Source organism: Capricornis sumatraensis, chromosome 8, assembly GCF_032405125.1.
Source record: "Capricornis sumatraensis isolate serow.1 chromosome 8, serow.2, whole genome shotgun sequence".
NCBI classification, from domain to species: Eukaryota; Metazoa; Chordata; class Mammalia; order Artiodactyla; family Bovidae; genus Capricornis; species Capricornis sumatraensis.
Genome location: NC_091076.1, coordinates 112,538,736 through 112,564,539, shown reverse-complemented (window position 1 = coordinate 112,564,539; position 25,804 = coordinate 112,538,736). Strand labels below are relative to the sequence as shown.

The 25,804-nt window shown below is 40.9% G+C and overlaps 1 protein-coding gene across 1 annotated transcript in view; it reads left to right on the top strand.

Moving 5' to 3' along the window:
* HELZ (helicase with zinc finger) overlaps window positions 1–25,804 on the top strand; it is a 141,727-nt gene that overhangs the window by 104,687 nt on the left and 11,236 nt on the right. The window contains exons 23-29 of the mRNA XM_068976731.1: window positions 678–729; window positions 1,695–1,885; window positions 3,566–3,773; window positions 12,126–12,205; window positions 14,451–15,000; window positions 15,380–15,620; window positions 16,408–16,921. Coding sequence (XP_068832832.1) covers window positions 678–729; window positions 1,695–1,885; window positions 3,566–3,773; window positions 12,126–12,205; window positions 14,451–15,000; window positions 15,380–15,620; window positions 16,408–16,921 — 1,836 coding nt within the window. The remainder of the gene's footprint in view (window positions 1–677; window positions 730–1,694; window positions 1,886–3,565; window positions 3,774–12,125; window positions 12,206–14,450; window positions 15,001–15,379; window positions 15,621–16,407; window positions 16,922–25,804) is intronic.

Sequence of the window (25,804 nt, the reverse complement as noted above, 5' to 3'; positions counted from 1 at the left end):
AATCTGCCATTGCTTATTTTAGTAAATTTCCTATTGATGGACATGTAGATTCCCACAAGTGCGATTACTGTGTTAAAGTGCATGTCCGTTTCTGATGCTTCTGACATGCACTGCCGCATTCCATTCTAGAAAATCTGTACATTATCTTAAGCAGGTTATGACACTATGTGTTTTCCTGTTCACTCAGTAAATTTTACAGGGTAAGACCACTATGAATCATACTCAAAATATCGTACACCCAAAGCATGTTTACGTCCATGTCATTATTTTAAAGGTTCTTATCCTCAAGAGTTGAAGACTGATATGTGTCCCTCGAAAAGAGCTTTTACATCCTCATCTAATTCATAGAGAATTGATAGAGAAGCTGCAAAGAAATAGAATTTAGGTATCAGTCATATTGGTGCATATTTCTTTTAACATAAAAACTCATTTAAAAAGAAAAAAGAATTTTAAGAACCCTTAATTTGAAGTTGAGGAAACTTGAGGCCTAGCACCATGACTTAGTGTTTAAAACAGAAACTCAGCTCAGAGGTGTCTAATGGTTATTAATGACAGACTCACAGTCTTTAAATTTTAATTGCTGTTGCATACATTTCTTTTGCATGGGACCAGGAAAATGGTTACTGTTCTTTCATATTAGGTATGTTTAAATTATGCATTTGTGTTTTTCTGTAAAGGGGAAGAGCCTCCATCATACCCAGAATGATCATTTTCAGAATGATGGAATTGGTAAGTGGAAGAATTAGTCCTAGGAAAGCTTGTTTTTGTGATGTAAGACATTTATCCCAAATTTCATGGGGAGAGGGACACACACACACACACACAGACACTTTGGAACTCAGCCAAATTTTATTTAATACAACTGTTCTTATGAATGCTTTGATATGTCATATCTGTCAAGGGGTGGTTTTATGGGCACCAAGATACATACTGTAGACGTTGTGAGGATGAACATTTAAGCCTCCTGTGCAGTATAAGGTTTTGGATATAATATTGATATATCATTGATATCTTACAAAAGTTTGTTTATACATTTTAAGATAAAGTTTATTTGATTCAAAATGTTGCAGAATTATAAAAGAAAAAGCACAGAAAATTTTTAAAATTTTCAGAATTATGCTTTTAAAACAATAATTGCTTAACCATTTTCTACATGACTGTGTAACAGTTGCAGGGCAGAAGTTGATTCTGAAGAATTGTGTATGTTTCCTACTCTTAGAAGAATGTTGACTGTACATGCATGTTTACGTGTTGTACGTATGGTTGTCTCTCTTGAAAGACATGTCCCAGCTCCTTGCAAGACATTTAAAATTATACTAGTTTATAAAAGGGCTTCCCTGATAGACCAGTTGGTAAAGAATCCACATGCAGTTCAGAAGACCCCGGTTGGATTCCTGGGTCTGGAAGACCCGCTGGAGAAGGGATAGGCTATCCACTCCAGTATTCTTGGGCTTCCCTTGTGGGGAAGTTAATAAAAGGAATACATTGTACCTCTCAAGTCAAATACTTTCAGTGACTGTGGTAAAATGAGTATGTTTTTTTAATATACTTTACTCTTCCACACTGATAACTCTTTGATTATAAGATACCTCATAGCAAACCTGGGAAATAAATTTTGCTGTGGGATGACTTCTGTTATTCTTGTCTATGTCAGCATGCAGAGCTATTATGCCCTTTTTCTGTTCGTTTTCCAGTTCAGCCCAATCCCTCTGTGCTCATTGGCAACCCTATCAGAGCATACACTCCTCCACCTCCTCTTGGCCCTCACCCGAATTTGGGGAAATCTCCAAGCCCTGTTCAAAGAGTCGATCCTCACACTGGGACGAGCATTCTTTATGTGCCTGCTGTCTATGGAGGGAATGTCGTTATGTCCGTGCCTTTACCTGTAAGTAGCTGTTTAAGAGACTCTCTATCGAATGAGATGAAATGGGCTTCACTAAATTACTACCCAGTTAGTGTTCTACCAGTCTCTTTTTTCAGCTTTTCAATGCCTGTAAGCTTCTTTAAAAGTAGCTCTTACCACCCAAAAAATGTGAATTGTTGCTTGCGGTTTGTTACTGGATTGTCAGTGGCTGTGAAGAAATCTGTAGATTGGATGTCTTGATTGAGAAGCCTTTGTATTGTTCTAAATATTTTTACTGGGAAAAGTTGGGCTAAAAGTTAACAGAGCTAGTAAACTGGACTCTTGTTTTGTAAAGTAATGTTTTTATTTCATCTTTTGCTTTTTCATTCTTAAATAATTTACTAACGCTCCCTAAGAAGGAGACAGAAAGGCATAGAGTAGGCTAGCTCCCTTGGATCTAAACATACCTGAGGAATTGCACGCCTTCCTTGCGAAATCCTGCCTGTACTTAAAACCATTATTAAATCATTTCTAAGACTGCCTAGAGTTTTAGAGGCTTCCATCTTATGTAAAGCTCATTTTTATTTTCTTTAAGATTTTTGAATATTTTGGTAAGCGAAAAATTTACTGTTAAATATTTCCAAATTCAGGAATTTTTAGCCTAGAAAATATTTCTTTCATTTAAGACAAGTACTGTAATTTCAGATAGAGGTGATCGTTGTCAAGGATCTTGGACACCCCTGTCCACACGCCCAAAATGGAAAAATGCATAGCTGCTGACATTTTTCAGCCGTATTGGTCATGATAGTTCAGTCACGGTGGCCAGTGAGGACACCTGTCAATAAGAAGTATCTCATTTATGTCGACTCCCCATAGACTTTCCATTTTAGCTGAGTTATTTCCTCCCAGACAGCCTGGCAACATTATATATCATCTCCTTTAAATAGTAAGTCGCTTAGGGTCTAGATTTCATTTCACTAGGTCACAGAGGCTTTTATTACATAAGATTTCTAAGAGTCTGCATTTAACAGTTATTTTAAAATAATAGAGGTGGTAGCTCAGATGTCATTGTATTTATTCCTTTTATGTTAATATGCAGCAATTATATATTTAGACACACCTAAAGAAATTTTCTGTTTCTGTAGTTTAATTAATCAGAAGCATTGTTAAACTAGTGACATGTTTGAATTTTGCTGACAGTAAATGAACCTTAAATGATCTGGTTATTCTTATGAAAGAGTAGTCATACATACTTTTTTGAGTTGAGACTCTGTAGACTGAATTCTTTCTTAAATTTTTTCCCTGTTCTTTTATTCAGGTTTATTAACCCATATATCTATACAGTTATGACTGTAAAAGGCAATTTTCATGGTGATCTGTTACATATGCACATTCATATCGAAGGAAAATGATTCAAGTCTACAAAATGATTTCATGCCTCAAAAAATAATTGTTAATACCTATGTTTAAGTCCTTGATTTCTTCCTAACCTAGTGTGTACAGTAAATGATCAGTTTTCCCTTCCACACTAAAGATTCAAAGAGCCAGTTAAGATATAACCATCAGTCTACCAATTGTTACTACCAACATTCGTTTTGTAGTTATTCAGTTTGGTAGGATTAACATCTCTGTGTGTTTGCTCTTTCCTAATTAATAGCACTATAGCAATTTGACTGCCAAAATGTCCTTAAAGCAATTATTTTATTTCTTGTAATAACCTAGGTGCCATGGACAGGATACCAGGGCAGGTTTGCGGTCGATCCTCGAATCATTACACACCAGGCAGCAATGGCCTACAACATGAACCTCTTACAGACACATGGACGTGGGTCTCCTATTCCTTACGGCCTCGGGCACCACCCACCTGTCAGCGTAGGGCAGCCACAGAGTCAGCATCAGGAGAAGGACCAACATGAGCAAAGTCGAAACGGTGAGCCGCTCCGCTGTTCCCATGCTCATGAGCTGATGGCGTGCCCAGCAGTGTCACCATGTGAAGCTCCCTAGCAGGACGATTGCTGACTCGTTCGTGGAAGACCTCTTTGAGAAGGAATCTGATGTGGAAACCCTGGGTCCTCTCTCCAGAACACACAGATATGTGCACAGATGTACAGAATTTGCATGCAGCCTGTCACTTACGATTGATATTATCCATTTTCTGAAAAAACTGTTAGTAGATCATTTTAAATGAAATCATTTAAAGCTGAGATAGTAACCCTCTCCCAGTAAACATCTTTGCTGATGCAAAATGCTTCTGTAGCAGACTGAACATGAGTGGCTGCTCTGGCAATAGCTGATCTAAAGGAGCCATTTCCTGTGCAAATCCTGGTCTCTTGTCCACTAGAGTTTATAAATAAGGAAAAATTGCCCTCTATATAGTTTAAAGTCTAGTATTGGGGTATAATTTATACATGGTAAAATTCAGCCTTTTAAAATGTAGTTTGATGTGTTTTGACCCATATATAGAGGTGCTCACCACCACCAGTGTTGAGATTCAGAGTTTTCACATTACCCTGGAGGCACCCTCTTATTCCTTTGCAGTCAGTCTCCTCCTCCAGCCCCAGCCCTGGGCGACTGCTCCTCTGACTTATGTCCCTGTACTTTTGTCTTTGGTCTGTCATGTAAATTAAATCAGTCTGGGCTCATTCACTTAGCTTACTTTAAACTTTTGAGATTAATTTGTGTTGTCTAGATCAGTTGTTTGTTCCTTTCTGCTGTTGATTAGTAGTCCCTTGTATGGATGAACTACACTGTCTTTATCTATCCATTGATCGTTTTTATCTGTCCTTAATTATTTCTGATTTTTGCCTGTCACGAGTAAAGGTGCTATGAACGTGTGTCGAACATATTTTCATTTCTCTTGGGTAAATACCCAGGATTGAACTGTTATGTTGGCACTTTTGTTAACTTTGTAAGAAACTGCCATACTGTTTTCCAAAGTGACTGAAACCATTTTTAATTTCTACTGTGTGTGAGATTTCTAGTTGCTCCTTAGTGCTCCTTAGTTCTTAGCGCCATCAGCTTTTTAAATTTTACCCTTGCTCATGGATGTCTGATAGTATCCAATTACTGTGTTGTTCTGCATGTTACTGGTGACCAGTGAGGTTGAGTGTCTTTTCGTTGGGTTTATTTGTTATGTATACGTCTTTGATGCGGTGTCTATTCATATCTTTTGTCTACTTTTTTACTGGCTTGTCTTACTAAGTTATAAGAGTTCTTTATACATTCTGGATAAAAATCTTTAATTAGATGTGTGTTTTGAAAATATTTTCTAGGTTGTCTCTTGCCTGTTAATTCTCTTAACACTATCTTGCAAAGAATAGAAGTCTCCATTTTCGATGGAGTCCGGTTTACTCGTTTTTTTTCTTCTGTGTACCATATTTTTGGCATTATGTCTGGAACGTTTTTGCCTTCTGTGTTTTTTTCTAGAAGTGTAATAGTTTCAGCTGTTATATTAGGGTCTACTTTGAGTTAATTTTTATATATGGTATGAGGTAAGAATTGAAAATTTTCTTTAGGATCATTTTATTTTGCATATATGTATGCTCAGTCGTTCCAACACCATTTTTTTTGATTTATTTTTTAAAAATTAATTTATTTTAATTGGGGGCTAATTACTTTACATTATTGTAGTGGTTTTTGCCATACATTGACATGAGTCCGCCATGGGTGTACATGTGTTCCCCATCCTGAACCCCCCTCCCACCTCCCTCCCCATCCTGTCCCTCAGGGTCATCCCAGCACACCAGCCCTGAGCGCCCTGTCTCATGCATTGAACCTTCTGTTTCACGCATGGTAACATCCATGTTTCAGTGCCGTTCTCTCAGATCATCCCCCCCTCGCCCTCTCCCAGAGTCCGGTAGTCTGTTCTTTACGTCGGTGTCTCTTTTGCTGTCTCACATGCAGGGTCATCGTTACTATCTTTCTAAATTCCATATATATGCCTTAATATACTGTATTGGTGTTTTTCTTTCTGGCTTACTTCACTCTGTATAATAGGCTCCAGTTTCATCCTCCTCATTAGAACTGATTCAAATGCATTCTTTTTAATAACTGAGTAATATTCCATTGTGTATATGTACCACAGCTTTCTTATCCTTTTATCTGCTGATAGACATCCAGATTGCTTCCATGTCCCGGCTGTTGTAAACAGCCAACACCATTTTTCCTCCATTAAAATCACCTGGTGCCTTTGTTAAAATCAGTTTCCCACGTATGTGAAGGCTGCTGTCTTCTGCTGGTACACGTGCTTATTTTTGCCAAATATGCTCCTCTTGAGTGCTACAGCTTTATGAAAGTCTTGAAATCAGGTAGTATGAGTCCTCCAACTTTATTCTTCTTTTTCAGAAGAATCTATTCCAGGTCCTTTGCATTTTCACCTACATTTTAGAATGAGCTTGTCAGTTTCTACTAAAAAGCCTGCTGGGATTTTGATTAGAATTGGTTGAATCTGTGGGTCAGTTTTGGGGGAGAACTGACATCTTAATATTTAATTTTCTGATATATGAACAGAGTGTCTCTCTCTTCTTTAAGGTCTTTACTTTCTCCCTTAAAAAAAATATTTTTCAAACTACAAACCTTGCACATGTTTTGTTAAGGTGAAGGCCTGGATTGGTATAGTGTCTCCCCAGTGGTGCATCCTACAGAATCCCAGGGTTATATCTTTATTTCATTCAGTCCAGGACATTTTCTGAAAGGTGAATTTAGGTGTGTTATTAGAGATTTTCCTAAGTATTTTTCTCTTACTGCTTTCTAGTTTTAAGTCAGTTGTGATAAGGGAACCCACTTTGCACGACTTGAATCCTTTTGAACTTATTGAGATTTGTTTTACAGCTCAGGATGTGGTCTGTCTTTCTAATGCTCCATGCACATTGGGTGAGAGTAGAGCACTCCAGTGCTGCAGGTCAGGTTGCTTGATAGGACTGTTCAAGGCTGCTTTGTCTTTGCTGATTTTCTGTCTACCTGTTAAAAAATGGATATTGAGAGAGGAATACTGAATTCTCCAAATATCATTGGTGTTTATCTGTTTTTCCTTTGATTTTTGCTTGATGATTTTTGAAGTTTCTGATGTTGGGTACATAAACATTTAGGATTATATACTCTTGGACATGAGTTTGAGCAAACTCGGGGAGTTAGTGAAGCCTTGCACACCACAGTTCATGGGGTCGCAAAGAGTCAGACACGACTTAGCTACTGAACAGCAACTCTTGATTAATTAACTCATTTTTCATTATGGAATGAACTTCTTTATCTCTGATAATATTCTTTGCTCTGCGCTCTACTTTGCTGAACATCAGTGCAGACACTTCAGCTTTCTTTTGGAAAGTGATAGCACAGTATTTGTTTTAACTTCTATTTTTAATCTGTTTGTGTCTTTATACTTAAAGTGCATTTCTTTTAGTTTACAAAAAATCTGATGTGACAATCTCCGCCATTTAGTTGGGAGATCTAGAACATTTATACTTGATGTGATTCTTGATAGTTATTTTTATCATCTTCCTATCTGTTTTAAATTTGTCCAGTCTGGCTTTGTTCCCTTTTTCCTTTGATTTCTGCCTTCTTTTGAATGAGTTGCCTGTTTTTTGCTTGCATTTTATCTCCTTTGTTGGATGATCAGCTGTAGCTCTTTTTATTATTTTAGTATTTGCTTTAAGGCTGATAGCATTCATCCCTAATTCACCACAGTTCACTTTCCCTTCTATGTCTCATTGCTCCAAGTTAGCAGGAGAACATTACAGTCTTTCAGTTTTTCCTCTTCTGGCCTTTAAGTATGGTTCTCATGCATTTTACTTTTACGTATGTTATAAGCCCCAAACATTGTTATTATTTTCATTGAAATAGCCAAGGACCTTTTTAAAGTGTTTTAATAATAAGAGAAATAATCTTTTGTATCTCCATGTAGTTAGTATTTCTGATAATCTTGATATTCCTGTTTCGATTTGAGTAAGTTTTCTTCTGCCTGAGGGACTTCTTTTAACACTCCTTGTACTTCAAGCCTGTTGATGATGAATTCTTTCAGCATTTATATGTCTGAAAGTGTTTTTATTTCACTGTCGTTTTTGAAAGGTTTTTCCAGGGTAGAGAATCGTGGTTGATAGTTTTTACCTTTTCGTTTTCTTGCTTACATTGTTTCCAGTGAGAAATCTGATATCATCTTTAGCTTTGTTTTTCTGTATATAACATGTCTCTTTTTCTCCAACTACTTTTAACTACTTTTAAGAGTTTCTTTTTATACTAGTTTTAGTAGTTTGATTATGATAATATTCCTTGGAGTAGTTTTATCCATGCTTCTTGGATTTAGGGTTTGTTGAGCTTCTTGGATATGTGGGTTTACAGTTTTCATCAAATTTGGAAAGCTTTGACTTCTATTACATTAGAATTTGTTTCTGTCTCACCTCTTTTTCTCTTCTGGAATTTCAGCTACCCATTTATTCAGTTCAGTTCAGTTCAGTCAATCAATCGTGTCTGACTCTTTGAGACCCCATAGACTGCAGCACGCCAGGCCTCCCTGTCCATCACCAACTCCCGGGGTTCACTCAGACACATGTCCATTGAGTCGGTGATGCCATCCAGCCATCTCATCCTCTGTCATTCCCTTCTTCTCCCTCCTTCAGTCAGTCCCAGTATTAGGGTCTTTTCAAATGAATCAGCTCTTCGCATCAGGTGCCCAAAGTATTGGAGTTTCAGCCTCAGCATCAGTCCTTCCAATGAGCACCCAGGACTGATCTCCTTTAGGATGGACTGGTTGGAGCTCCTTGTAGTCCAGAGGACTCTCAAGTGTCTTCTCCAACACCACAGTTCCAAAGTATCAATTCTTTGGTGCTCAGCTTTCTTTATAGTCCAACTCTCACATCCATACATGACTATGAGAAAAACCATAACTTTGACTAGACAGACCTTTGTTGGCAAATAATGTCTCTGCTTTTTATTATGCTGTCTAGATTAGTCATAACTTTTCTTCCAAGGAGCAAGCATCTTTTAATTTCGTGGCTGCAATCACCATCTGCACTGATTTTGGAGCCTCCCCCCAAAAATAAAGTCTGTCACTGTTTCCACTGTTTCCCCATCTATTTGGAATGAAGTGATGGGACCAGATGCCGTCTTAGTTTTCTGAATGTTGAGTTTTAAGCCAGCTTTTTGACTCTCCTCTTTCACTTTCATCAAGAGGCTGTTAAGTTCTTCTTTGCTTTCTGCCATAAGGGTGGTGTCATCTGCATATCTGAGGTTATTGATATTTCTCTCGACAGTCTTGATTCCTGCCTATGCTTCATCCAGTCCAGCATTTCTCATGATGTACTCTGCATATAAGGTAAATAAGCAAGGTGGCGATATACAGCCTTGACGCCCTCCTTTCCTGATTTGGACGCAGTCTGTTGTTCCATGCCCAGTTCTGTTGCTTCCTGACCTGCACACACACTTCAAAGGAGGCAAGTCAGGTGGTCTGCTAATCGCCTCTCTTAAGGACTTTTCCACAGTTTGTTGTGATCCACACAGGTAAAGGCTTTGGCATAGTCAGTAAAGCAGAAGTCGGTGTTCTCCCGGAACCTCTTGCCTGTCCCGTGGTCCAGCGGGTGTTGGCAGTTTGATCTCTGGTTGCTCTGTCTTTTCTAAATCCAGCTTGAACACCTGGAAGTTCATGGTTCATGTACTGTTGAAGGCTGGCTGGGAGAATTTTGAGCATTAGTTTGCTAGTGTGTGAGATAAATGCAATTGTGAGGTAGTTTGAGCATTCTTAACAGTTCTTTTCTTTGGGATTGGAATGAAAACTGACCTTTTCCAGTCCAGTGGCCACTGCTGAGTTTTCCAAATTTGCTGGCATATTGAGTACAGCACTTTCACAGCATGATCTTTTAGGATTTGAAATAGCTCAACTGGAATTCCATCACCTCCACTGGCTTTGTTCTTAGTGATGCTTCCAAAGGCCCACTCAACTTCGCATTCCAGGGTATCTGGCTCTAGGTGAGTGATCACTCCATTGTGATTATCTGGGTTTTTCTGTATAGTTCTTCTGTGTATTCTTGCCACCTCGTCTTAGTATCTTCTGCTTCTGTTAGGTCCGTACCATTTTTGTCCTTTATTGAGCCCATCTTTGCATGAAATGTTCCCTTGGTGTCCCTGATTTTCTTGAGGAGATCTCTAGTCTTTCTCATTCTATTGTTTTCCTCTATTTCTTTGCATTGATCACTGAGGAAGGCTTTCTTATCTCTCCTTGCTATTCTTTGGAACTCTGCATTCAAATGGGTATATCTTTCCTTTTCTCCTTTGCCTTCCACTTCTGTTCTTTTCACAGCTATTTGTAAGGCCTCCTCAGACAACCATCTTGCCTTTTTGCATTTTTTTTTTCTTGGGGATGGTCTTGATCCCTGCCCCCTGTACAATGTCATGAACCTCCATCCATAGTTCTTCAAGCACTCTGTCAGATCTAATCCCTTGAATCTGTTTATCACTTCCACTGTATAATCATAAGGGATTTGATTTGGAATTGTCCAGTGGTTTTCCCTACTTTCTTCAATTTAAGCCTGAACTTGGCAATAAGGAGTTCACGATCTGAGCCACAGTCAGCTCCCGGTCTTGCTTTTGCTGACTGTATAGAGCTTCTCCATCTTTGGCTACAAAGAATATAATCAGTCTGATTTCGGTATTGACCATCTGGTGATGTCCATGTATGAAGTCTTCTCCTGTGTTTATTGGAAAAGGGTATTTGCTGTGACCGATGCGTTCTCTTGGCAAAACTCTATTAACCTTTGCCCTGCTTCATTCTGTAGTCCAAGGCAAAATTTGCCTGTTACTCCAGGTATTTCTTGACTTCCTGCTTTGGCATTCCAATCACTTATAATGAAAAGGACATCTTTTGGGGGCTTTAGTTCTAGAAGGTCTTATAGGTCTTCATAGAACCGTTGAACTTCAGCTTCTTCGGCATTACTGGTTGGGGCATAGATTTATTAGGCTTCTTGAAGGACTGATGTTGAAGCTGAAACTCCAATACTTTGGCAACCTGATGCCAAGAGCTGACTCATTTGAAAAGACCTTGATGCTGGGAAAGATTGAAGGAGGGGGGGAAAGGGGACGACAGAAGATGAGATGGTTGGATGGCATCACCGACTCAGTGGACATGAGTTTGGGTGAACTCCAGGAGTTGGTGATGGACAGGGAGTCCTGGCGTGCTGCGTGCGGTTCATGGGGTCGCAAAGAGTTGGACGCCGCTGAGCGACTGAACTGAACTGAGCTAAAATTTTCCCACAGTTCATGCATGCCCTTTTCATTTTTTAAAAAAATTCTTTTTTTCTTTTTGCGTTTCATCAAGCCTTGTTTCTACTGCTAATGCCTTCAGGTTCACGGTTTTTCTTCTGCAGTGTCTCATCTGCTAACTCCATCTGGTTTATTTTCATCTTGGGTGTTGTAGTTTTCATTTCTGGGGTTTAGTAGTGAGGCTGTTTTGGCACAGAGTTCCAGTGGCATTCTTAAAAGAATGTTTTCAAGGAAGAACTCAAATTAAGGATTCTTTCAAGAGATTTAGAATATCCAGTAGTTAGTTCTTATAGATGAAAAGCCTTTCACATGCATGAACTAGCATTATTTGTCTATTATAATTGTGATTTTTTACCCTTAATACACTTCCTTTATTATTTATCATCCACTTACATTTAGTTTGATAGCTATTACTTTTGAAAATATAACTGCATTCTTTTCAGAATATCTTTTATTTAGTTTAGATTGCTTTGCGTGCATGTGTGCTAAGTTGCTTCAGTCATTTCCAGCTTTTTGCGACCCCATGGACTGTACCACACCAGGCTCCACTGTGCATGGGATTCTCCAGGCAGGAAAACTGGAGTGGGTTGGCATGCCTTCCTCCAGGGGATCTTAGATTCCTTTACTAAGTAAAACTGACAGATTATTTGGATTTTCACTTAATTTCACTTGTAAGTGGCCAAAGTATTAAGCCATACATAGGCAGGAACACGAAGGCCTTCTCTATGTCTAGTCTACAAAAATGAGGCTGTAAACTCCTGGAGAATGGGAAGTTATCTTTCGGATTATTTGATGTTTTAAGGTTATCCCTTACTGAGTTTTTGCCTTGTCAAAGACGTTTGCTTCATTTATAAATTTTCTTTCTTGCAGAGAAATTGCAACTCCAAAATTTTAAGAGCAAAACCAAAGTAGTAATAATCAATAATGGGTGAAAAAATGTTTAAAATATCCTACTTTTTGTCTAATATTGAATAGTCATTGGAATTTGTGACATCTACTGGAGACAGTGTATAACAGCTTTATAATATCTCCTTAGGTAAGAGTGATACAAATAATCCTGGCCCTGAAATCAGTAAGGTTCGGACGCCGGAGAAGAAACCCGCAGAAGCCAAACAGGTACGAGATTTACCTTCAGTGAGTGCATTGTGCTTATGGACTCAGTTTCCCTGAGCGTCTTAGAGTCCTGGTGTTTTACAGAAAGTTATCTCCCCTTTTACGTTTTGTTGTTTGGTGAGGATCTAGTGGGCGTGTTGCACTCTCTCCCTCTGGTGTTTCTTTGCGGCATCACTTTATTTATCAGAGCGCTTTTCTCAAATTATGTTATTCAGTGATAGACTCAAACTTAGAGACTTCTTATGGTAAAGTAGCAGATGAAGACATAGCTGTAGCTGTGTCATTAAACATTGCCTCTGATTGGGAAGGGCTGTTGAGTGAAGGGAGACTCCACGCTCTCAAGTCCCTCTCTCGCCGTGCCTGCTGTGTCCATCCTTAACTCTCCCCCTGTTTGTTCATCTGCGTCTGTGCTCATGGACCAGGCAGGGGAGAACCGCACCCTGGTTGAGGGAGTGCTACTGGAGATTCACGTTTTCTGCTCTCAGGGCACCCGTGGGGCACCTCCATGTGTCTCTTACGTGTACCAGGCTCTCTGCCCAGTTTACTCAACAGCTCTTTTGATGACTGGGTACCTTCTGCCATTATTCTCAGGATCGGAAGATGACCTCGCCTTAGAGATTAAACCCTCAGGATTTCACCCTGCTAGCTGAGAACTTTGGACTTGACACTTTTTGTCCTCAGACACCCTTACTTCTTCATCACCAGCCTCAGAGGAAGTTTCCGTGAAAACTAATCTCTCCTCTTCCAGTCATGTCCCTTGTGTTTCAGGAGGAAGATAGCACTCTGTAGCTTAAAAACCTTCAGTAGCTTACCACAGTTTATGAGATTAAAAGAAAAATGTTTATATTCAGTATTGAATCATCCCAGGTCTTGTGCAGTTGGGCTGTTGAAGTTTCATTTGATGTGAAAGTGAAAGTGAAGTCAGTCGTATCCAACTCTTTGCGACCTCGTGGACTGTAGCCTACCAGGCTCCTCTGTCCATGAGATTCTCCACTCAAGAATACTGCAGTGGGTTGCCATTTCCTTCTCCAGGGGATCTTCCCGGCCCAGGGATTGAACCCGGGTCTCCCACATTGGAGGCAGATGCTTTACCCTCTGCGCCACCAGGGAAGCCCATTTGATGTCAAGGAGGAGGGAACTAGCATGCAAGCCTAGCTGTAGCTCTGTGTACACAAAACTCTCATCCCCGCAGATCCACCGTGCTTTTTCTCTCCTCTCCTCTCTCAGGGTGTAAGCTGTTCCCTTTATCTAGCATGTCTTTCCCTCACTGCAAAACTCCAACCTCTTGTAAAGATTCGGCTCAAGCGTCATCACCTCTGTGAAGTCACCTTTGACTTTCTCAGGCTGTGGGATCTCACGTCACATCCTCTTACAGCATCTCTGATTTTACGTGTACGTGTTGATGTCCTCTACTGGACTCCGAGCCAGATTTTAGCAAACTTTCTGTAAGAGGCCAGATAGTAAATTTTCAGACTTTGTGGGCCATACGGCTTCTGTTGCAACTATTCACCTCTAGCATCATTGTGAGAAAACAGACACAGCATGTAAACGAATGAGTGTGGCTGTGTTCCATTAAAACTTTCTGTACGAAAATAGAGTAGACTGGAAACGGCCTGGGGGCCATGGTGCCAGCCCTCGCTCTGCACTCTGGATGGCACAGAAACAGACTTACTGTGCCTTTAATCTCTCACACCGGGCACAGTGTCCTTGGTACGCCCTCAGTAAGTGTTTGTTGAAGGAATGATGGCAAAAGTTGGCAGCCAGACTGGTTCTTCAAAGATGATGCAGTACTTATTTTTTTGTTCACTTCAAAGTTATTTGAGTTGAGACAAGTTTTTTATTTTAATGTAGATATGTTTGAGGAGATGTTTGAAGAGATGTATAAAAGCAATAAAATCAGAAAGAAAGAATACATTTCAGTGATTTATATCAGAAGGAAATAATTGGTTATCTTTCCAAGGAAGGAAGTGTTTAAAAAAAATGGTGTTTTCAAAGTCAATATGCTGATAAAACAGTAGTATCTCCCTTTATGACTCAGATTTAATATGCTGTTCTTTCCATTCCATCTTTCCTGATGTAAAGCATATTCTCTTGATTGTCAGAAAGTGATTTACTAGGCAGCAGCCTCCTGCTCCTACTGATAAGAATGGAGCATACCCTTGAGAAGTGCTGAGGGGAGGAGAGGTGGGGAGCCACAGGACTTAGATCTTCTGCAGCTAAAAAATATTTCTCCTGTTTTTTTTTTTAGATTGATTTGGAGTCAAACCCACAGAACAGAAGTCCTGAATCACGTCCTGGCATTGTTTATCCCAATCCCAAATTTCATCGCAAAGATAATCTCACCCCAAGACACATAAACCTTCCTCTCCCGGCCCCCCATGCACAGTACGCCATCCCCGGTCGTCATTTTCATCCGCTCCCGCAGCTCCCGAGACCACCCTTCCCAATTCCGCAGCAGCACGCCTTGCTGAGTCAGCAGCAGAGTACCTTGCCTGAACAGCCGAGCCCCGTGCCAGCCCAGCCCAGTCAGGTGGCCCCTCAGCTGGGCCCGCCACCGCCTCAGCTCTCCCCTGCCTACCCAGCCGGCCCCGGCAGCGCTTTTTTCAATAACGCGGTTCCCCACCGACCACAGTCCCCGCCCGCGGAGGCTGTGGTTCCCGAGCAGCAGCCCCCACCCGTGCTGCCGGAGGGCCACAGTCCCCTGCGGGCCCTCGCGCAGCCCGGCCCCATCCTGCCTTCACCTCTGAACAGCTTCCCGGACGAGAGCCCCCCGGGCCTGCCGATGGGGGAGGCTTTGGGTGAGTTCTCCGGTCACCGCAGGACAGGACGGCGTCTGAGAGTGTTGACTTCAGTGACGTGTGCTGTGCCGCATTCATTGGAATCAGGATTGATTCATTTCTTCACATAATGCTGGCCAAAAAAATCACTTAGTGTAATAATCAGAATCTAGTTCCAAATGCTGTATAGAACTAAGCGCACCGTTGGTGCCAGGTTGGGTCATGCTGTAGGTGAGGAGGAATCCCCATCATTACCGTGATTTAGTTACTGGCGAAATTAGAAGTCCTGCTTTCTCCAAACTGTGCCTTTGTGGAGAATATCTGATTGTAAAACTTCTTGAAGAAGTTAACTTGAAACCCTAAATGCTGAAAACTTAACTTGTTGCAAATGTGTTTGCAGATCGTGTGCACGGGAGCGTGGCTCTGGAGACCCTGAGGCAGCAGCATGTGCGGCTGCAGCAGTGGGGCGAGCACCACGCCTGCCTCAGTCAGGGTGGCCTCCCGTACCCGCACCACCCCCACCCGCACCCGCACCTCCAGCACCTTCCCCAGCCGCCCGTTGGACTGCATCAGCCCCCAGCGAGAGCGGACTGGAAGCTCCCCAGCAGTGCCGAAGATGAAGCGGAAACAACTGACTCACGGTCAGAAACAGCTGACTCCCACTCACTTCAGCAGGCTGAGCAGGGCCCCGAGGCGGGGCCTCCTCACTGTTTTCTCTCTTGAGTGTCGTCCTTTTAGCCTCATACAGGAATACTGTCCCAAAGAAACTGGATGCCAGCCTTCTAGGCAACTGCTACACAGTTCTGTCGATTGACTCTAAAATACAGAACACCTTTTTAGAAGTAACTTTTGTGAAAACCTAGGCGTGGAAGGTCTGCTGTGGACCGTGCATTTATGTGGCCTCTGGCTTTGCAGTCTCTTGTGAAAGAGACATGTGCCATCACTGTGGGTGTTTTTTCTGTATTCAGTCATAATGCAAAACATGCAGAGAGAATAGAATTAAATTAGAGGCTAAAAGTTAAGCGTTATAAATTTACTATCAATATATTTTTTGCACAAAACTCTACCCTCTTTTAAGTCAGATGCTTGAGTATTCAGTGCTCATTCTAAATTTGGTTTTATGGTGTGTCATTTGACTGCAGTGAAACGTTTCCTAATCCCTTCTGAGTAAGATCCCCTGTTACGGTGACCTTCTGTAACTGCCAGCTACCACACGCATGGAAAGACAAGGACAGTTGCTTTTAAAGCCAAGGGGAAGAAAGAAATCAGATACTTGGGTATATTTAGTGTCTCCAGTTCAGCATCTGTGAGCATTAACGCTTTACTTTTGAGATGAATTAATGCTAGTTCTAGTTATTATGCTTTTGTTTGTAAAAATTACACGTGTAGTTGACTAAGCTCTCCTCATATTTCATCATCCTTACATAGGTTTCAAGACTTACTCAGAGAACTGTCTAATCGTGAGCAAAGTGAAACACGGGAACTAGCTGAAATGCCACCACCTCAATCAAGACTTTTGCAGTATAGACAAATTCAGACTAGGAGCCCACCAGCAGCCCCCTCGCCCCCGTCCAGCGCAGACCCCAGCACCCACTTCCCAAACTTCCCTGACAGCAGCAGAGACCTGGAAGTGGCCAGCAGCCCGTCGTTCCCCCAGCGCCTGCCGCCCCCAGTGTTTAGCTCTCCTTTCTCGTTGCCGTCAGAGCACCTCACCCCTCCTCTGAAATACCTGGCACCGGATGGAGCTTGGACTTTTGCTAACTTACAGCAGAATCACCTGATGGGGCCGGGTTTCCCCTACGGCCTACCTCCATTGCCTCACAGGCCCCCGCAGAACCCTTTTGTGCAAATGCAGACCCACCAGCCCGCTGTTGGCCAGGAGCCGCTCCAGCCGCTGTCCTCTCGGACAGTGTCGTCCTCTTCGCTCCCCAGCTTAGAAGAGGTGCGTTTCTTTCTTCTCCATTTCTCCTTTCAGCAGGAGTTGATTGTGAGAAAAAATCAATACTTATTCATTTGGTAATGATAGTAGACAGATCTTATTGAATTGAATAGTCTTAAATTCTTGCAACTTAAAAGATTATCTTACGTAAATAGAATCTTTTCTTGCAACTTATTTTTCAGCTTCATTTTAAAGATTTGTTTGTTTTTTATTGAAGCATAGCTGCTTCACAATGCTGTGTTAGTTTCCGGTGTACAGCAAAGCGGTTTAGTTACACATGTATACATACATACATACATCTATCTATCACTCTGTTTTCCATGGTGGGCTACTACAAGATACTGAGTACGATTCCCTGCGTTACACAGCACATCTGTGTTGCTTGCCTGTTTAATTCACAGCAGTTTGTGTTAGTGAATCCCGTACTCCCAGCTTATCCCCCTCCCCCCTTTGACGGCCGTGCGTTTTCCACGTCTGTGTGCCTGTCTCTGCCTCGCATAAAGATCCATCTGTGCTGTTTTACAGATTCTGCATATGAATGGCACCACATGAGACTTTGTCTGGCTTCACTTAGTGTGATAATCTCCAGGTCCATCCGTGTTGCTGCAAATGGCAAAATTCGTTTTTTTTGTAGCTGAGTAGTATTCCATTATATATATATACACACGCGCACACACATACACACATACATATATTCCACTGTGTGTGTGTGTGTGTGTGTGTGTGTATGTGTGTGAGTGTTCGTTGCTCAGTTGTATCTGACTCTTTATGACCCCGCAGACTATAGCCCACCAGGCTCCTCTGTCCATGGGATTTCCCAGGCAAGAGTGCTGGAGTGTTTTGCCATTCCCTTCTCCAGGGGATCTTCCCAACCCAGGAATCGAACCTGGGTCTTCCTCATTGCGGGCAGATTCTTTCCTATCTGGGCCATCGGGAAAGCCACACATCCTCTTGATCCATTTATCTGTGGATGGACACTGAGTTTGTTTCCATATCTTGGGGTACATGTATCTCTTCAAATGAGAATTTTTGTCTTTTCCCGATGTACGCCAGGAGTGAAATGGCTCAACCCCGTGGTAGCTCTGCTTTAGTTGTTAAGGGGCCTCCACACTGACTTCCACAGTGCCTGCTGCCCCACCTCGCATTCCACAAACAGTGTGGGAGGAACCCTTCTCTCCACACCCTCTTCAGCATTTATTATTTGTAGACTTTTTAATGATAGCCAGTCTGGTCAGTGTGAGGTGGTACCTTATTGTGGTTTTAATTTGTATTTCTCTGATAATTAGCAGTGTTGAGCATATTTTCATGTGATTTTTGGCCATCAGTATGTCTTTGGAGAAATGTCTGTTTAGGTCTCCTGCCCATTTTTTGATTGGGTTGTTTGCTTTCTTGGTACTGAGTTGTATGAGTTATTTGTGTACTTTGGGAATTAACCCTTTAATGGTGAGATCATTTACAAATATTTTTTTCCATTCCCCTGTTACTGTGCTATTTCAGACCTTATAGAAGGGTCATTGTTAAAACATGAAGCCTGCCAGAGCATTTTATTGTAACTATTTTAGAATATTTAACATCTGACTGACTTGAGGAGTCTGTTCATTCAGGAAGCTTTGTCCAGTCTAATCTGGGGAAATGGATTTCAGTGTCTCGTCTTTTCATTCACTTTATTTTCTTAATCACAAGTTTGCTTGTTAGGGTCCCTGACCAGCGCAGGCTTTCTCAGCCAGCAGTGCCTTCTCCTGGCGCCCATCCCGGGGCTTTCTTAGCCTGGGGCAGTTAGCGTCTGATTCCCAGACGTCAGAATGTGCAGTGCTTAACCTAGAATTGGCAATGCCAAACTAAGCATTTTAAGGTAAATGAAATTTTTCTTAAAATATATTGGTGTTACCAAAGAGCATCTTTATGGATCTTCACTGATATAAAAATCATAGCAATTCTGGATTAGAAAACTTCAAAAATGGTACTATTTGGACTATAAAAATGTTGTCTAGCTATTCCTTTTAAGCTCAGTTATTAGAAATAAGAATGTGTAAAGTTCGTGTGATCATTATCAATCACAGATGTCTTAAAACAGGGTAAACATTTAGAATTTTGAGATATGAAAAAATATTTTTTTTTACTTCCTTTTGGTGGTTCCTTAGTGATTTCTAAAGGCTTTAGAAATGATTTATTCATATTTTGCAAATTTTCTGCTATAGATGCTGATTTTAAAGTGTCATAGGGACATTTATATATATCTGATTTGTCTGTTTTGGGGGTAATGTGTTCCAATTCACTATTTTATTCACTTGAAAGTATCCATTTTAGAGTAAAATTTAGTGGATTTTCATATATGCACCATATCGTGCAGCAACCACCACCATCTAATTTTAGAACATTTCTGTCACCCTAAGAGGGTCGCCGTGACCATGGGGCAGTCACTCCCCAACCCTCTCTGCCTCCAGCCCCCAACACCTAATGGCCTGCTCTCTGTCCCTGCAGAGACTATTGGTGCAAATGGGACCATACCCGTGGCCTTCTGTGTCTCTCTCAGTTAGCGTCACGCTTTTGGCGCTCCTCCGCTTCATAGCGTGCATTGATACCTCCTAGTTTTTCACGGCTGCGAGATGCTCTGTTGTATGCATATACTGCCGTTTGTTTATCTCTTCATCATTTGATGGACATTTGGGTTGTTTCCTTTTTTTTTTCTTTTGCTGTTATGCATAATATATCTGTGTGCATTCATGAACAAATTTTGTGTGAAAGTATATTTTCAGTTCTCTTATACCTGAAATTCTTGGGTCATATGTAACTCTGTTTTTGAGAGGCAGCCAAACTGTTATCCACAGTGTCTTGCATCATTTTCTATTCTAATTTGTCCTTTTAAAAAAAAAATTATAGCCATCCTAGTGGGTGTGAAATGGTATTTCATTTTGATTTCCATTTCCCTAACAACTAATGATTCTCAACATCTTCTAATATGCGTATTGGCCATTTGTACATCTTCTTTGGAGAAATGTCCATTCAGATCCTTTGCTTTGAAAAACAATTGTCTTTGTGTTGTGGAGCTGTAAGAGTTTTTATGCGTGTCTTAGATACTAAGTTCTTCTCACATAATCTGCAGTGTTTTCTCCCGTTTTGTGGGCTGTCTTTTCGCCCTCTTGAGAGCACCCTTTGGTGCAGCAAAGGCTCTGGTTTAGATGAGGTCCAGTTTGTCTGTCTTTCCTTTGATCATCGTGCTTCTGGTGTCATGTCTAAGAAGCGGTTGTCTAGTCCAAGGTCACAGAGATTTCCCTCTACCTTTCCTAGTTCTTTAGTTTTAGTTCTTACGTTTAATTCTCTGATCCATTCTGAAATAATTTTTGTGCATTTTGTGAGGTAGATGTCTTAAATCATTATTTTGCATGTGGTTGTTGAGTTTTCTTTGCACCATTTGTTGAAAAGACTGTTCTGTTTCCAGTTTATGGTCTTAGCAACCTTGTCAAAAATCAGTTGACCATCGACCGTCGGGTCTACGGCTCAGCTCTTAAGTTCTGTTCACTGATCTGTGTGTCCTCATGCCGACCACGCTGCGTGTGTTAGTGTGGCTTTGTGCTGAGTTTCCTGTTGGGAAGTATGAGCCTTTGTACTTTGTTCTCCTGTTTCAAGATAATTTTGGCTATTCTGGGTTCTTTGAATTACCTAAGTTCTTTGAACTTAGGGTAGTTTGTCAGTTTCTGCAAAAAAGAGCGAGCTGGGATTTTAAAAGGGATTGCTTTAAATTTGTAGATTAACTTGGGAAGTATTGACATCTTAACAATATAAAGTCTTCTGGTACCTGAACGTGAGATGTCTTTGAAAATTTCTTTCAGTACTGTTTTTTAATTTTCCAATTATTTCTTACACTTCCTTTGTTAAATTTATTCCAAGTATATTTTTTGTGCTATTATAAATGTTTCCTTAATTTCAGTTTTTTTGATTGTTCACTACTAGTGTTTAGAAATACAGTTGACTGTGTATTGATTGTATATCTTCAGACTTGCAGAGCTCTTGGTTAGCTCTAATAGATTTTTTTTTGTGGGTAATTTGGATATTTTATATAGAAGATAATGGCATCTACAAATATAATTGTGTTCTTCCTTTCTAACGTAGATGTCTTTTATTTCTTTTTCTTGCTTCATTGCCCTGGCCAGAACTTCTAGTTCAATGTCTAAGGTATATATTTGGCAAAATTAGAGAAAACAAATATTGCTCCAAATTTCCTGCTGTTATTGATTTCTTCTGATTTCGTCCATGTGGTTGGAGAACATACTTTGTATAATTGTATTATTTAAAAAGTTTTGAGACTTGTTTGGTGCGCTGGAAACACTGGTGCTCTGGAGAAGAACGTGTGCTTTGCGCTTGCTGGACGGAGGCTCCTGTGGACTTGGCGGCTCTTTTTGGTTTATATTGCTGTTCACAATGTCTCTTGCCCTGGGATCTGTTGTTCAGGTCTTATATCTGTTACTGAAAGGAGGATGTTGGAGTCTCTAGCTGTTGTCGTTGACTTGTCTATTTCTCCTTTTAATTCTGTCAGTTTACACTGCACATGTTATTTTGGAATTCTTTCCTTAGGTTTCATGTATTTATAGTTGTTATATCATCTTGATAGATCAGCCTTTCATCATCACGTGACGTCCTTTGTCTCCCGTGACAGCTTTTGTCTCCAAGTGTGTTTCTCTGGCGTTTGCACAGCCATTCCAGCTCGCTTTCGGTCACTGTCTGCATGGAATGTGCCTTTCCTCGTCTTTGTGTTTTTTTACTTTGCTGTCATTTGTTTGTCTAGCAACATTTCTGAACTAATTTTTTAATTTAAAATTTTGAAGTAATTTTTTAAAGTCTGTAATTGTTATGTGTGGCCTCTTGATGTTTTTCTTTGAAGGGCTGAGTAATTGACTAGTCATTGCCAAGAGATCTGAAAGGCTCAGGACCAAAGACATTGTCCAAGTTTTGCAGAGGTGTGTGTGTGTGTGCACACGCACATTTTGCACACTGAGCTGGGCAGTTCACGTGTCTGCTTTAGCTTTCACTTCCTGCCTCTCCAGGCTCTAGCTCAGCCAAGGGGAGAACTCTTCAGGCCTGTCCTGAGTGCGTGCACAGCATGTTTGTGGTCTTCTGGATTCCCAGGAAGGAATAGGTCAGAGCTAGTCAAGGTCTTTCTTCCCTGAAGTATCTTATACCTCAGCCTTTCCTCCAAAGCTTTCTGGCTGGTCTGTTGCTCAGTCCAGTTGCTGCCCATTGCTTCAGGCAGCAGCAACTAAAGCATCTGCCTTGTCAGTATTTTCAATACAGCACCTTCGGCACTGGCTGAGTTCTGGGGTAGATAAGATAAGGCAGGTGTTGTTTTGAACCAGAAAGGCTGAAATAAATAATTGCAGCTCTGTGACAGTGAGGCCCTTCTGCTCTGATACTGGTGCTGGAAAATGGAGGGTCTTATTTTTAATGCTCCCAGGGGAATGGGACTAGGGTAAGTTAAAGTACCACAAATCTTGCTGTCCTTACCAAGTTTTCCTGGATTTTCTTGAGGACGTGCTCCCCAGGTTGCTGCAACTTTAATTTTCTGAATTCCAAGAAAGTTGATTGTGACAGTTTTTGTCAGTTTTTTTCATTGCTTTTATGGTGTTCCTTATTCCACCATTTTTACTGATAACACTTGTGATACTTTTAACTAGTCAAGTGAATTCATAATGTGTGGGGGAAGTAGCATGCCAAAGTTTTTATACGGTTTTATAAAGTTTCATACTTTGGTAAATAATGCTGAATACTGAATTAGTGTACTTAGAATCATTGATCTATTTAAATGTTTCTTAGTTTTGGAATTTAGTTCTTTATACCTTCAAGCTCTTAACACTTGTTATTACTATTCAGCTGTGAGGGTGTGAATAGGTGCTTTCAATTGTCATTGGGTTCTAAGAGTGAAATTACTTTTGCAAAAGCATTTAGTCATCTTTATTTTGATGCATGTGATTCACAAATGATGACCAACTTGCAACACTGAAGAAAATTCCTCGACAAAGAAAAATATTACTCTCACCACGTTTTCAGGCTTTGGTGTTCTCAGTACACCAGGATAGCGTGTGTGTGTTGTGTTGTAAAGGGGATTTTGCATGAATCAGCTCACAGAGTGAATGGTTTGTGTGTGTGTTGTTTATTTCTAACCTTTTTAAATAATTTCTTTAATGTTAACAATAGAAAAATGTTTTATTTCCTTGCCTCCTGTGAATTCCTTTATTGCTAGAAGCCTTGATAGATTAAGCTTAAACAGGATGAAAATACCTAGATGTGAACAGTTAACTTGAGCAGATGGTTCTTCATACTGTGTTTTGCTTGTTTTTCCTTTTTTTATAATACTTTTGATTTTGTTTTAACAAAAGATGTACCTGTTCAGCATGGAAAATGTGGAAGCTAGAGCAGTTATTCCTAATTTTGTTATACCAAGATAGCTACTATAATGCCAGGAAGGAGGAAATTTCCTCTGCCCTTCTAGGTTCGTCCAGCTGGCCTAAGAATTAAATTGACATGATGAAGCAGATGAATAGGAGGAACACCAAACCAGGTTTAATAACTGTCTGTATATGGGTGAGATCCAAGAAGACCGAGTAACTCACCAAAATGCCTGAAGCCCTACCCTTAAGTACCGTCTTCAACTGAAGACGAAAGGCCCTGGGGTATTAGCTAGGTGTTCGGAGTGGAGGGAGGAGACACAGGGGTGGTGTGGTGCTTGCCACAGTGCAGAGGCGAGGGGACTGGAGAGGACTCTTAACAGACGGCTTTGCTGGCTCCCTCCCTGGCTGGGCCCCTGGTTTGCACTGTACTTGTCTCAGGCCCTCTAGCTGCATTCTTTTAGACGGTTAAGGGAAAGGGAAGTTCCTCCTGAGTCTTTGAGGCCTTGCAGACAGTCAGCCTGTGAACCCTCACGCCAGAGAGACGGTTCTGGGGGCGGCCACTTCTGTCCGCCCACAGCGACAGGCAGCCCCGTGGCACTCGCAGCTGAGAGCAGGTGATGCTGAGTGGAGGGGTTGCTTGCTGGACGACATGAAGCAACTTCTTCCCTAGCTGGTGTGCTCAGTCATGTCACCCCATCAGACCTTTCTCCCCACCAGGCCAAGATCCCTAAAGGTGGCCTTCATCCTATTCTGTGACACTCTTTGCAACTTAAAACTGATAGAACCTTTAGTATTTTTAGTGCTTAAGCTTTACTCCATGGGTTTCCCTTACCTGCTTCACTGGGCCCTCAGCTGCCTGGATGAGGCTGGGGCTCTGGGTCTGGCAGAGGTGTCTGCGCCCTCTCCCACGTCTAATTCTTTGCCACTGGGATGGAGTAAGGAGAACAAAGGGCAAAGGGTCTTCCTTACCTGGCCCAGGTTACAGACCACTCCTGATTGGCTCCAGTTTGATTTCAGATTTCAGTGTAAGCTTGAGGTTATGATTCAGTTTTCTCCAAATATTTAGCCATTTGTTTTCATGCTCTTTATTAAATTATTGCATTTTCATTGAATAGAATAGTAGCTTTCTTGTCAAATACTAAATTCTTTATAACAGCACTGAAATGCAAAGAGAAACAATAGAAGTTAACTCTGACTTCTGAGCTTCCAAGGACCCAGTTTCTAGTATTTTGGTGTGACTCGGATTTTTTCGGGGGTGATCTTGCTCTGAGCAAGGTTTGCACTTTGCATGAAACTTCAGAGTCTGGTCTCTGAGTTGCCGATCTTCGGGGTAAACCGCAGGCCTTCTGGACTCCAGCCTTTCGCCTCGTCTGTCTGTGTGTTTCTGTACCAGAATTACACTGTTTTAATTTTTGAGGCTTTCTGGTCTTCTGATTGGATGGTGTGAAGTGTCTCCCTTATTACTTCTTTTTTTTCTTCCAGTCACTGTTCAAAAGTACAGGACAGAGGAGGTTATTCTCTGTTTTTTGTACTAGAAACTTAGAATACCTGTATGAACGCCTCCCCCTGAGACAGAAACTAAAACCTTTCTGAGGTTTTAATTTTAGTTACATTGAGTGGGTAGCTTACATTGGAGGAAATTTTGTCTTTAAAAATATTTTAAACCTCTGATTTAGGAACTGGTACAGTCTTCAGTATTTTAATTCCTTTTTTCCTTCTTCCCTCCCTCCCTTCCTTTTTTCTTTGTTTTCTGAATGTTCCTCTGTAAAATTCTGTAATATTTTCATTTCTGGTTGAATTTATCCTTCGATTGGTTTTTCCTTGCTGTTTGTTATGAATAGGACCTTTTTTTCCCCATTATACTTTCTAGTCATTTTATCTTGAGAGACAAATCCTCATTCTTCTTAGGTGGAGATAGTTTTATCATGTGAAAAAACTTTTGTTTAACATAGAGCCAGCACTGCTGATACTGGTGCAGAGCCAAGTTCTTGTCATTTAAGATGTACTTTACTATGAGATAGCTTGATTAAAAGTGCTCAATTAGTAATAAATGGAAAATTCTTTTTAAAATGTTATTGTAAAAGTCTCCAAATATTTATGAAGCTGCACTTGTTTGTGCTGCAGTTGGTGGTATTGTAGGTGGCCTGCTTAAGAAAACAATTCTTGTAAGTCACCAATTTTGATCAGCTTCCTATAAATCATTTAGTTATAGCATCTTAGAGATGACATGTAAGTCTGTATGATGTTATCTGCTTTGAAATAATTCTGTCTTATATGTAGGCTTTTGAACAAAGACACTTTTTGACCTATCTATTTATTTTCATTTTTTTCTTTGAATCAGCTCTAGTTTTGAGCTTAGTTTTCAGTACTATTTTCAGGAAGTACTTGTCCTTCAGTACTCGCTTTCAGCACTGTTATCTGATCACCCTCCCATCCCCCCACTCCAGCTCTCCAGCCAGGTCCCCTTCTGTGGAACACGGTCCTGCTGTGCAGACGGAGCTGG